General features: G+C 37.0%; 1 protein-coding gene across 1 annotated transcript in view; it reads left to right on the plus strand.

Annotated features, from left to right (window-relative positions):
* Positions 1-360: 360 nt before the first annotated feature.
* The window catches only part of LOC145994668 (enhancer of mRNA-decapping protein 3-like), a 29,239-nt gene continuing 14,979 nt past the window's right edge, over positions 361-14,620 (plus strand). The window contains exons 1-6 of the mRNA XM_083130796.1: positions 361-908; positions 3,114-3,292; positions 6,827-7,032; positions 9,432-9,580; positions 10,270-10,441; positions 12,638-12,791. Of these exons, the coding sequence (XP_082986922.1) occupies positions 3,129-3,292; positions 6,827-7,032; positions 9,432-9,580; positions 10,270-10,441; positions 12,638-12,791 (845 nt within the window). The 5' untranslated portion in view covers positions 361-908; positions 3,114-3,128. The remainder of the gene's footprint in view (positions 909-3,113; positions 3,293-6,826; positions 7,033-9,431; positions 9,581-10,269; positions 10,442-12,637; positions 12,792-14,620) is intronic.

The raw sequence follows: 14,620 nt of genomic DNA on the forward strand, positions 1-14,620 counted from the left end.
AAGATGAGTATGCCTTGACCGTTCTTAGAATGTGTTTAAAATGAGTAACAGTGTCCACAGTAGAGTTTATTTCTGCCATAAGAACATTCCTTCCGCTGACGCCATGCGGAAACTTTCTCTAAACAAAACGCTGCGCCTGCGCTTTCGCCTAGAGTGTCCCATAAGTCCGTAAAATAACTGGTTTCACCAGATTCACGAGGCCAGTTATTTTCGTTGAATCCGTTCGTTTCGTTAAGACTTTCGGAACGCACCCTATGTGCACCGCAATATTGTGAAATACTCTGTGGCAAAATACAAGGGACTTTTTTCATTGGCTAATACCGGCTTATGCCATCGCTTGTACACATTGCATTTCATTCAAGTTATAATATGCAGAACTGTAATAAGTATGCGATCTGATTTCGTGAAATGAATGCAAAATATTTCAGTGTGTGACTTCACTGTTGATGAGAAAGCATGAAAAGTTCAGTCGTCGAGAAATTAGAAAGTCGGCTATATATATATTTTTTTCTAATTTGATGATGTATACGCACCGATTTTTGATCCCTTTTCATAAATTCCGCAACCTCAAGTGCCTTTTCTCCGTTTTTCAGTTACCTTTTAGAATAGATTTAATTTATAAAAACCTCATCCTACTTTGAATATAAAATGAAAACTATTTGTTAGAGCTAGAGCATTCAATTTGTCAGTGGATTAGTGTATCCATTTCCCAATCCCATCTGTCGGTGGTAGCAGAAATGTTAGATGCTCTTGAACTTCTCGTTTTTAGTTCTTGATCATTGTTGTTATATATTTAATTGCGTGTAATTAAGACCAAGAAACGTTCATTTTTGTTGACTTGGACTTTGCTCAACATAAGCATCTCGGTTATATGTGAAGATAAAAATAATCAGCTCGTCAGGTGTAGCGTAAGTTTTCTACACTTATATTGTTTGTTAGATTTCGTTATGACAATTAGTTGGCATTTTAGTGACTACAAGTGGTTGCAGTGATTTATCTTAATAGTCATACGTAGCCTTAAATATTTGATGTTGCGTTCGCAACATTTCTCGGTGAAGTCTGGATTCCACTTGGAACTGTAGACCTCATCCTGCTTAGCAAATCTTTAGCACTTAAGACTTGAAACAAAATTTGACAAATATTTCTTTGCCATCGCACATGTTTTCTAAAGCAATTGAATTTCTTTGTAAGAATCAAGAATATGTCTATAATTTCAGATGCTGGACGTGTTGAATGGTTATACCAGCCCACCGACATTGCATTTCTTTCTCGTGCACAAACACACACACATACTTCCTCCATAGGCAGACTGTCACCAAACTGGAGAAAGCATCACTGCAAAATTTTCCATCTGAAGGGGCGAGCGTGTGTACTGTCAAGATGACCATAAATTCAGTCTTTGTGAAAAATATTAGGGGGAGGGTGAATAAATCACCACAACAGTGTCGTCCAAAGCTCCTGGAAAGATCAAGGAAGTGGATGACTCCTTACACCACATCTCCCAAGTATTTCCCATGCATGTTTAACCCGGGAGAACGTCCGTGGGGGGGATGTAACTGCAAATTTATTTCTTTGCTTGCCTTTTTGTGCATGCATGTTGGTTTGACTCCTTCCCCCACCTTATCCAGACGCGCTGGCCAGCCAACAATTTTAACAGTGGCCTTCTACAATTTAAATGGCACAGTTCAGTTTCTTCTGCAGTGTGTCTGCCCATGCATGTTTTCTCGTGTTATACATTTAACACTATATCTTTATTGGATTTTTCTGTATCATTATGAACCCGGAAGAGGAGGATTGAATTCATAGGCTTCTTGAAATTGTCTAGGAGGAGGAGCAACTTGAAAAAGAGCTTGGAAGGCAATTTTAAAAAGTAAAACAACCCTTTTTTGACGATGAAGAATGTGAATCAGATAAAGCAAGAAACTGCATCAACTGTTCACTCTACATCTGCCATGAATGTATGGAATGTGCAAACAGAATATCTGGACATGAATACAAATTATGTATTTCTAAATTATGTAACCTTCTCCACTCACCTGTCTCCTCATCACTTTTAGGCCCAAATATTTTCCTAAGGATCTTATTTTCAAATACTCTCAATGTAAGAGACCAAGTTTCGCATCCATATAATATTACAGGCAAAATGACTGTTTTGTATATTTCTTAGATATTAAACGAGAAGAGAAAATTAACATGCATTTCCTGAATTACGCCTGATTTTTATTTCCTCTTCAATATCATTTCCCCATTCCACTTCACAGTAAGATAACATGCAAAGGTAACAAATGTACTGTACTTCACAATAAAACATTTCCGCGATGTAAAAACAACTGAAAACATTCATAAACAACGTAATATTAATAAATCATGCAAAATGTTTAACTCTCTAAAGGGGGTAAAGAGGGTCAAGGGTACCAGAAATTACATGTAATGAGGTAAGACAGTTCTCGATGTCACTGAGATGGTGCAGTAGCAGCATTATCCTAATTGTAGCTGAGGATAATTGCACAGTACGGGAGATATGTGAGGAGAAGCCAAAGTCAGATGTTTAATGGATTTAATGTAGGTTAGGAGTTCATCTCCACGTGATGAGTTTTAGAGTTTTAATGAAGATCGTCATCATTAATAAAGAAGATTTGACGACCATGTTATTGATAAAATGTTTGTTTCTACATGATTTGATGAGTGCAAATGGCCATAAGGTTGAAGTACCTTTATTTTATTTTCAGTTTATCGTAGTGCCTTCTACCATGCTGCTACATCCATGCATCAACATTCAAGACATTCTCAGTGCAACAGTTGATTCCCTTCGTAGTTTGGGCCTCCCCGAAGGTGCAATGGTATCATTGTTGCCTTGTAATCAAGGGGTCCCGGGTCCGATACCCGGTGGAGGTACATAGTGGTTCGGATCCCACTTTAAACTGTAGGTCCAGCTCCGATTAGCCTTACTGTGCATAAAGTGGACTTAAAACCCCAAATCAACCAACCCTTCGTATTTTGTCTTTCTGCCATTTCCCACACCTTTGCTCACAAATTGAATAAATATATGTGTTTGCCTTTTTGTTTGTTTCATTGAATAAATCTAGATATACTTATATAAACATTATTTTCAGATTGAAAGAATAATTATGTCTGAGCATTGGATTGGTTATTCTGTTTCTGTAAACTGTGGAGATAACTTTGGGACATATCAAGGCCAGATTTTAAGAGTGGATCCTAAGGAACAAACTTTGACTCTGACCAAGGTTTTTAGAAATGGATTCCCTGTTCCAACGTTGGAAGTAACAATCAGGTAATGTTATTGTTTTTGTCTTGTTATATGTAATTTCTCCACCTTGTTAATAGTAACATAAATATTTTATATTGATGTCATACTTCTTATTTGAGATTTTATTTGTTATTGTCATTCATTATTAAATTCAGATTGGAAACAATCACACTATAAATATGTGATATGTTGTGAAAATTTAACCGAGAAGTTATTATTTGTATGAAACATTTTCATTTCAAAACTAGCAGTGCTTAATATCAGGTGGTGCTCTGTTTGGTTGCAAATAAATACATTTGAAAGACACCAAAAATGTTAATTTGTATTAGGATATTATGTCGTGACAGGAATGTTGCATATTTATTAGTGAGTGGCCATATATTTACTTTGCCTGGGTTGTGGGTAGTGCTGTGCGATATATCGATATTTGGTACATTGATATTCGGTATGTCAATATCGATATTATCGATGTATGGTGGTGTTGCATTCGTTACTGCAAGTTAAGTCAAGCATAAGGATGTTAAGATAACAAATAAAGTGCTCACCACGCGCGGACAGACTTGGGAGTGAATGATGAGAGATTGCCTCTGAATAACATGGAAAGCAAATACGTGCAACAACCAATAAAGGTAAATGTTTACTATCCTTCAGACACCTGTGGGGCTATGCGTCAATGGTTCGTGGGGCTATGCGAGAATGGTGTGTGGGGCTACGCATATTTTTTTCAAAACCAATTTTTGACACTTGAAATCTACGATTTAAGTTCGTATTTGGTGGTTTATACTTGTAGAAAATTAATTTACATCACTTTGGCTTTGTTTTAATTGAATTACGTATGTAAACTTCAAGCATTCAAAATATTTTTATAATTCAGCGATGTAATTTGGTTTGTGAAGTATCCAGAATATGCTTACCATAAATTGTCAATTTATGCAAAATCGCTCATATGTTTGCTTTCAACAGCTCATAAATGTATGGGTACGAACATGTATTTAAAATGTATAACTAGCATGTATAAACCATTCGAAATAAGTTTTGGTTGAATTTCGACGATAAACTTACGATTTTTTGCAAGCAGCGCCTTGAAGAGTAATCCTAAAGTTGTAAAGTTGTGAAACATAGCCAACTCACATAAAGGGAAAAATCTAAGTTGTACGTAAATAACCTTTTTCCCACCAAAATTGTAAAACTTAAAATAACTGTAAATGGTAAAAGGAAAACACGTAAACAACTAATAGAGTATTGTAATATCTATTTTATTGTATCTAATTTATTTTACAAGCATTTTCATGCATAATATCTGTACAATTCTATATTTGTCACTCGAAAAATTGTAACAAGTTTGTATTCTGTGCTTAAAGTTGTAACAGTGTGAGTTTTGATACACTGCCTCATCTAAAAGATCACCGACGACGAGTATGGAGTCGCTAAATATTTCGAAGACCTAAATTGGAAATATTTTATATAGAACAACAAGATTTGTCCAGAAAATGTGACAAAATTGTTACAAAAGAGCAGTAACGGTTTTTCGATCTTCAGAAAGGCCGTGAAGAACCTTAAAAGTGAATAGAACATGAAAAAAGTGACCGGTCCATAGGACGTTAAATGGCAGCCATCTTCTCTTGAAACCGAATTTTCAGATAAGTATTGTTTATGCATGTAGCTACGTAAATGAAAGGCCTAATTTTATAATATCAAAGAATTGACTACTTTGAATGTGGAAAGTCTATAGAACACACAAATACGCATAATTTGTCTTGGATAGTTCTTCGTTATAATCGAGCGTTTAGTGCAAATCGTCTCGTAAAAAATCCTGGAAACTTGGAACAATTTTCCATATGTTTATAAGTTGACTTGAGATCATGACTAATATGTAAAAGAACTTGAAATATAAAATGTGATATCGAAATGTAAAATCTTAGTTGATTATATGAATGTACGCTGAATACGGTGTATGAACGGATACGTCATACTTGTGAAATTTGTTTATAATACACTGTTCATTAATACTTAACATGTGGTAATTTTCTTTATTTCTGCAAAAGTTAACACAGTTATTTGTAAGCTTAAATTGATATATGAAAAATTTGGATTGAACTTTTGGGCAACTTATGATTTGAAATATTAAAACAATTTTCTTTAATTCCTTTTTAAAAAATATATGACCGTGTCATTCAGTAAGCCGAGGAAAGGTGTCATAGTAACCTATACGTGACCCTACCTAACCTAACCTTACGGGAAATGGTTCATGGGGCTATGTACGAAATCTGTCCGAATGATAGTAAACAAGTACCCCAATAAAAATAACAAGGTTCCTACTTTATAGAACTTGTTGGTTACTCTTGTGTGCCCAAGTATATGGATGGTATCGATACGATATGAGACAATACTGGGCAAAGACTCTGTCTCAAGTTGTCAATGATTGTCTCGTTCTTGGTCTTGTGTCGCTATACAGCATATACGTAGCACAAAATATTTTGTAATATATTTTTTTCTGTTTGATGCATAGTTTCGGTACTTTGAGCAGGGACAGCTCCAAAAGAGGGCAGGGACGAAACTTCAAATTGAAAGATATAGATGTGTCGGATTGTCGCGATCGTCGATATCTTTATTGTCTGGATCGTCAATATCTGTATTGACCGGATCGTTGATATCGCACAGCACTAGTTGTGGGGTAGTGCTACTGTTTACAAAACATTTCATGTGCACCACCAAATGGTATGTTCACTTCCTTATTATACTTTTTCCATAATTAAAGTAAGTGTATATTTTCCTCGCAATTTAATTTTCCATGTGAAAAGTTTGTCGTAATCTATCTCCCATAGGTTCTTTGACCTTCCAAATACCCCCTCCCCCATGTTTTGCATTGTCTGAAGGAAGTTTAACTTCAGTATTCCTGCAGACGAATAGTCATTTTCCAAAAAAAAAATAAAAAAAGGGGGGGCTGTAAAAGGTGACCCTTTTTGAAGACACCCATGTGTCAACCTCTCTTCCATGTAGTACACCCTGGGCTGCATTTTGCAGACTAATGAGATCTGGCATCTGGACTCTCAGCCAGTGTAATCCTCTGTGGGCTTGTGTTTTTGCTTTCATCAATTTCAACTTATAATTCATCCTCATCTTAGTGATTAGCCTAAAGTGGCAGAAGAGCGAAGTAAAACAAATAAAAATCATTGTATCATTTTCAAAAATTCCTCTCCTTTCAGAAAACCACTACAATATTCCAAATTCTGAAAAAAAAAATATTTAGAATTCCTTCTTCAGCATACAAGTCGATATTTGTGTAGTTTGCATTCGCTGTTATGTACATATTTTGATAGAAAATAGGTTTATGGATCCATGAAACTATTGCATAATTCTGGACAACAGCAAGAGCAAAGCGCAAGAAAATTCACTTGAATGCTCGTGGAGGAATTCTGAGCAGATGTAATTGTTCAGCGTTTGAAATATTATACCAGTTTTTAAAGAAAGAGGAATATTTGAAAGGGACTTTGCAGCCACAGGCCAAAGATTTAGTTTGACCTTAACTGTGTTGTATCTTTACTTCTTTATCTTCAGAGCCCTTGACATTGTAGATCTAAGCATAATTGAAACTGCCCAAGAGACTTCAGAGCATTCATCATCAAGTACTGTGGCAGTTAAGAAACCAGTTCCAAAACGAGCAGGGAAGACTGTTAGTGAAAACCTAGCAAATGCCAAAGGTGCTCAGCTGCGGGAATCTCCTCGTCGTCCTGTGGAGGATGGCCGTCCTCGAGGTATTTCAGGTAAATCTCGACCACTTCTCTTCTTTTGTCGTTCACATCCACAGAGGTAGCGTGGTTGATAATTTGTACACTAATAATAGTTGAAGTTAGAAGTATATATGCATGGTTGAAGTTAGAAGTATATACAGGGTGTTATTTTATTGGCGCCCACGGACCACGAAAACGTATAGAGGACATCAAAACAAACAACTTTTCTCAGTAACATTTTTCTCGTTGGTGCGTCGATTCGATGCTACAGCCGTTAAAAAAAAGACCATTTGCCACCTGGAAGCTGGCAACCCAACGCAACATTTGATCGTATCTCTGACGTCATTTCCTGTGGCGAAACAGCGCACGGCAAGGTTGCAAGGAACACACAAATTTTGTGAAAATGAGAAACTACCAACCACATTATTAACTGTAAAACCAAGCGAGAAACGCGTCCAGTAGACCGAACGTCATAGCCAGAAAATCAGCAGTCATCTCAGGGGAAGGGGGAAATGAACCAACGATATGAGAAATGATAAAATCGTATTCAAAATGAAGTGTCAGTATCGGATTTTGTCTCAGCCTACATGTCAAATATCAACAACAACAAATTTTATTGGACCTACAGCTTACATGTGGCTGTTTATGCCCAGCTACATGTCAAATATTTGCAAATCTCGTTGCATGGTTGATATCTACAGGTTTGTGTCCAGATGCCTTGTGGTACTTTGTGCTGATAACGGAAGTATCCGAGGTTCGTGTTGTTACATTACGGCTAAAACACGTACAACCACAGTAACAATCTAATGATGAATCAGTAGCGAATATACTGCCCTGTTCACAGTTGCAAACTATTACGTGTGTATCCGGAGCGTAGATAAATACAGTCGTCGGAGAGTTTGTATGACTACTACTTATATCCCTGAATTTTCAACCATTTTTGCCACTTGCCTCATAATGCCCTGAATATACATTATATTATGTGTTGCTTACCTTTGGAATTTTGAGTTCTTTCATTTCTATTTTGTCATCTGTTCAGTGGTTACAGACGACTAGTATCAGAAGGACGACGTGAATAGACTAAATTGTAGATGCCAACTTGGTTACTAGATTTGCAAATATTTGACATGTAAGCTGAGACAAAATTCGATATGACCACTTCCATTTGAATTCTATTTTATTTCTACCATTTTTTGTATCGTGTGTTTACTTCCTGTTAGGTTACAGAATGTGTTTTCTCGTTTTGTTTTACAGTACATAATGTGGCTGATTGTAGCTATGTCATTTTTCACTCCTGGCAACCCTGGAACGCATCGCTTCAGGATGGGATATGACATCACAAATGCAATCAAATGTTGTGTGTGGTTGTAAGCATTCACGCAGCAAAACGGGATTTTTTGAATGACTGTAGCGCCAAAATGATGCACCAGCGACAAAAATGTTACTGAGAAAAGTACTGTCCTCTATACGTTTCCGTGGTCCGTGGGCACCATTAAAATTACACCCTGTATACATGGGTGGAATGCACATATGTGAAGTACTAATATAAGTTATATTGTAACTAACTAACAACATAGGTCTACTGGAAATCCAGTGGCAGATTAACAACATCCTCTCAGGAGAAACTGATTTGTGTGTGTGTGCATGTAATTTTGTTGTCTTTGTTCGGTGTCTAAAGGTGCTTGCATAATTGTAGACTTTAAGCAGGTGATCAGTCTTACTCTTATATTGATTTATGATTTATTGTTAGTTTTGAAGGGTTCAATTAATATCGAGGAGCATGTTTGCTCTTTTTAATGTTTAATTTTGTCTGGGTATGACATGGGATGTTCAGATTTTTGGTCTAGCTACTTAGTTAAGTGACAAGCCTCCTGTCACTTGGAAACAAATCTTCAGAAATAAATGCAATCTTTTACTGGAGAGACATTATAAGCTGCACTTGTTGCTTGCAAGACACTTGGGACTGGGCCATTTTCTCAAAAGGTTGCACCATGTCACCTTGGTATATTGCTCAAGCATTCTCAGTGAATGCTTTTCCTTCTGGACTGGAGCCCCCTGCCTCTCTCACTTGTCACTTCATTTTGAAACCCCCGTGTCACTTGTTACTTAACATTTTTAGCTTGTCACTTGAGTCTGAAAGTTCCCTAAGGTACAGTGAAGATTAATGGGAACTCAGCACTAAAATATCCGCTTAGTAAAGTTAAAAACTCTTGAGTCTCAGTGGTTTCTTCTCCTAAACTCATCTGTACATACCTTCAGTTTAAAAACTCATGTTAGTGTTGTGATAAGTTCCACACATATTGCCAGAACCAAGAGGTAAGGTAGGTGTGTGTGTCTGAAAACATTCAAGGAGGGTGGATAAATAAATCACTGTTCATGACTCTAAAAAAAAAAAAAGTTTGTTGTTAAGGTTACTTTAATTTTTTTCACAGTGTCTGAAGGAAACAAAACACCAAGTAAAAAGGAAAGGCAACGCCAGAGGTGGAGTGAAAAAGATGAAGCGTGTTTTGGAACACCAATAGACCATATATTGGATCATGAATTTGACTTCGAGAAAAACCTGGCACTTTTCAATAAACAGGTAAGTATTTTGCTGTAAATAAGATACAAACTGCATAACTTGTACTAACTTTTTTTTTGAGGGGCTATGATAATTCCCCACTGTCACGTACATACTATTTGCATCATCTGTCGATTAATTTAACTGTTTACTTGAAGTGATTATGTATGTATTTAATTTTTCAATTGTTATATATTTTTCCATTGTGTACTTTGCTAAACTTAATAAAGGATTTTTAGTATGTTACAATCAGTACTTCGTTGCGGTTATTTTGCAATGTACAAACAGCCTGTGATATAGGGCAAAATCTTACCCTTTTGTTGTTATTTTTAATGGATATGAACGTATAATTCATATGCTCCAATTTTAAGAAGTAAATATCTAAATACATGTTCTTTTTTTTTTAAGCATAACCCATTGCAGCCACTTGCTTGTATGCATTAATTAAAGAGGACAATGAACCTTCAGCATTTGCAATTTTGTATCTAATTTTTATATCACAGCATTTGCAATTTTGTATCTAATTTTTATATCACTACTTTATCAGTATTGGGGAAAAAATCACATTGGTCCATCCCTAATTTTCATAAATGTGTTGTGTGTTATTTTGGTAAATTATTAGTTGTTGTAGCTACTATGAAGTTGGCAATTTATGTTAATATATTCACATATTAGCTACTGTAATTTCTTCTTGTGTTTTTCTTCTGTAGGCATTCTATGATGAAATTAATGCATCCCAGAGACCTGATGTTGTTAGGCAAACGGATGGAAATAATCGAAGGCCACAGAAGTACCGCCATGATGAAAATATTATAGCATCACGACCAACAATGTACAGGCAGATAATTGTCCCTTCTCCAGATGAAAAGGAATATGTTACAGGTAGTAAATCATTCTAAATTGGTTGCAAGTTGCTATGTGGTATATGTGTTGTCCAAAATCAGTTGTTAATGAAGTACATCAGGCATTGTGGTGGAAAACACAAATGAAAACATGTTTCTTTGCTTTGAACTCTGGTCATGCATTAGTATTATTATTGAAGTTCTTGTTCTGCCAAATTCTGAGATTTGGTGCATATTTACTTTCCTTGAAATAATGCTTATGTTCTTGTGAAAAAAGTTGTTTTTTACCTATCAAAATATGGTAAAGGTTGTTTGACACTTGTCCATATATTTCAACAGAACTGCAAGCATATTTTCAGTGTAACCACATTGCCTAAGATAACACAAGTAGAAAAAACTATTTTTTTCTGAACTGAGTTATGAATCAATACTGAGCAGTGACACATTTAGATTTTTACGTGAGGAGGAACTGTTTCTTTCTTCTACAAACTGGGAAGGTTACTTGTCTAGTATTAGTGAAGTCCATACACACTGACCTCCATGGCAGAGTGGTTAGCACAGTGTTCTACGATGCCAGAGGTCCCAGGTTCAAATCCCAGCCTGGGCGTGGGTCTTCTTTGTGATGTCCCTTCATCATCATCGCTCATCTTCTGGCACAACCAGTGGCAGAAAAGCGAAGTAAAATGAACTAAATCAATCGAGTCCGTGCACTATTGCAATAGTGTAGCATGTTAGTACATGAGAATTCCTAAATTGTAGGAGGCTTAGAATTGTTTGTCTATATTGGAGGTTTTAGTAGATATCAAGAGTTCCTTGGTTTGAACCCAATGTAGCCCCAAGTTCCATGGTTCAGATTCTTCTGAAAATTGTATGCCTATCCCCAAATTGCCTCCCAAACTCTTTTAATTTCAGTCAAATTTCAGATTCCTAGTGTCATTGTTAAGTTTCAATTAGGGCTAAGCAGATATCACTTTGAACACACACCCAAAAAATACTGATGGTGATACTCTTACCAATATCGGTTCTTGAACATAGTAACAAAAGTTGTTTAACATTAGTGGGTGAATATTCCAATTGACACTTTCTGATACCTATAGTGATACTAGTTTCAGTTCTTTGTAAAGAACAGGCCCGTAGTCAGGCAGGGGCCAGGGGGGGCTCAGCCCCCCTGGAACTGCCATCAGTTCCCCCTGGCACTGCAGTCAGCCCCCTTGACTTTAGGTAAAACTAGTTTATATAATTTGTTTGCAGTGAAGAGCAAAAATGTAGACAGCAGATATTACTTTGCTCACAACTTTGGAGAAGGATAAATTCACATAACATGAACAACAGCTATTACATTTGTTCATCTTATTGATAAGAAGTCTAAATAGCGGCAAGTATTTAGAAGATTCTCATCAACATTCCTTTCACAACTGCATCAAAGTTCAAGAGCTCCCAAGTTTTGGGAACGAAGGGGAGTTTTATTGCTTCAGCTGAGGGTGGAATGTACTGTAGGCATTATGATTGCATATTGTGCATCTTTTCTTGTGTTATATGAATATCTGTATCATCAAAATAGTATGGAGGTGAGTAGTTGAGTGGCAGAATGATTTCATTATCAGTCAAGGGATGGAAAATATATATATAAAAAAAATAATAGTCGTATGATATTTCTAAATTTTATGTAAATGACACCCCCCCCCCCTTACACACACACATAATTTACCTTCATTTAATACTGTTAAACTTGGGAAAAATGGACTTTGTTTACAAAGTCACTCCTTGATAACCCGTAGCCCCCCCTAGAGATCAATTCTAGCTACTGGCCTGGTAAAGAATCTTCATGGATTTCAGAAGCTGAAAATTGAATCATCACATTCACTGTGTTACCATTCGTATTGCACTCTTCTCGGGTGGTTTCACACCAAAGTGAAAGGTACCATGTATCATTTGAGGATTTCACAAACCGATTCCGGTGCAATATGGCTGTTGATTGGTTTGTTCCCAAGTGGCATGTGCCATGTGTTGCATGGTACTTCTATGTGCAATGCTCTATTCTTTCTTAGTCTTTCATCCAATTCAAATCTTTAATCCACACTAAGTACTTAGTTGTCTTGAACATACCTTAGCTGCTTATTTTGTGGTTCATCTTATCTCCTCAGTGCATTGCAAAGATGTGGATTAATCATGTAGCTATGAATAAGCTATTAACATTGTGTGACAATTTATGTTTAAATACATGCCTTGTCTCTAGATTCAGGGTTGGTTGTGCCAAGTGTGACAATTGATTTGCATGAGCAGATGTTTTCTGTGGCTGAAAGGTTTGGGTTCAGTACTGAGCGGCGAACAGAACTGATGGGACGTGCAGCTACGGAAATGGCTTTGCAATTACTTGGAGGTGGCCATAGGTTTGTACCTTTCATATTTTTTGTTTGTGAATAGTATAATTACTAATAAAATGCACGATAAAAATGTTTCTCTAAGTGAATTCTAGTGCAAAGTGAAATAAATAATTTATCATTTTAATTGCTTTACAAGGTCTTTGAGAAACAACTCAACTTAATCTCATCAAATACCACCATCTAATAAACTAGGCAATGCAGTTTATCATGATTTATTTGAAGCAAAATAGATTTATGAAGAGGATTTATTTCTAAAGTAAATATTTGAATATCCATGAATATAGTAATTGACATGTGTTCACTGCAGTAATTGACATGTGTTCACTACATAGAAAATTCAGTGAAGAATGCAGGTTCAACCAGGACTTGAACCTGGAAGTCTGGCATACCATGCCATTCAGGGTTATCAAAACCAGGGGGCAAGATAGTCTTTTTGCTCCCCCGGTCACGTGCTAAATACGAGACTATATTTTTTCCCCGCATTCATTTTGAAGAAAATTGGAAAATATTTTTGCGCTAGTTACATAAAGGTGGACTCAGCTTTCCCTTCCAGCAAGAAGTGCATGCTGATAAGAATCGCATCCACGTCTCCGCAAATCAAGTGTAAGGTAGAATTATCCCCTTACAAATTCGCAGCTTCAGTTTCCAGTTTTCCTTTGTATCTACCAGGTTTTGTATGTACAGGTGCGATCGGTGTGAAACAATAAACCCATCGTACCCCGATGGGAAGAGGGCAGAGAGCAGCTTACTTTTAAATCTATTATTTTCCATCTACAATTATATTATACGCATGCAAGGAGGGTGAAGCGGGTAAAGTTGACCCTTCTAGGTAAAAAGTTGGAGGTGGAAAAAATTCGAGACGACACGATGGTCTGACTGCCACGTGGAGACCCTGGTTCAATTTCCAGGGTAGGTGATCTGTCACAAATTTTCTTGCCTTGTCCCCACTCCGGGGCTCGAGCCTAAAATCAATGGGTACCTGGGGTGGCAACCCAGCAAGGCATCCGGAGCATGGTGCTGATCACATCACCTGCAAAATGTCCGAGTTCGAGAATGTGTGGGCCCTACCCTGACATCCCCTAAATGTGCCTTCATGGCACGGTGCTATATGTACACCCGACTGCAGATATAACAGTAGGATAAATTTTTGCCCGATGAAAAATAAGTTGGCAATGCTGTGCACCCCGGGGCATTCTTGATAAGACGCTTGAGGAGCCTCCAGCAAACTTTCTGAAGTGCACAACTTCGGCATCGAAGGTCATGCTACAGGTCGGTTAGCAACTTTCGGGAGCATGTTGTCTGTCTACACAGTGCTACCCAAATGCCTGTTTGAAAATATTGTGTTCACGTTTTTTTTTCTAATGTATTTCTGACATTGCAATAATCTTACAAATTTTTTTTTTGTTCTTATTTTGCTTTGCTTTTATCATACATTTATAATTTATCGCAACTATGAGGGTTGTTGATAATTACAATAAATTGATAAAAAAAAACCTTCAAACGATATCTCCCTGGTTCGTTACCTGGTGGAGGCTCATAGTGGTTCAGATCCCACTTTAAACTGTAGGTCCAGTCCCGATTAGCTTACTGTGCATAAAGTGGACTTAAGACACCAAATCAATCAATCAATCAAGAGATAGCCTTGCCAGACCAGGACGCGAACTCTGAACTAAAAGCGGAGAAGTTTAGTCAGACCATCCTAACTCTCGGCCTTGACGTAGCTTAGAGAGTTTTTTTCTGTTACATTCATTAATAATAGCTGTTTTTGACCAATACCCTTTTAGTTTCTCTGGAAGGGGAAGAGGGGCACATTTCGTTCATAACCCAGAAACAAT

The sequence above is a fragment of the Lepisma saccharinum genome, chromosome 11 (assembly GCF_977018435.1).
Source record: "Lepisma saccharinum chromosome 11, izLepSacc3.1, whole genome shotgun sequence".
NCBI lineage: Eukaryota > Metazoa > Arthropoda > Insecta > Zygentoma > Lepismatidae > Lepisma > Lepisma saccharinum.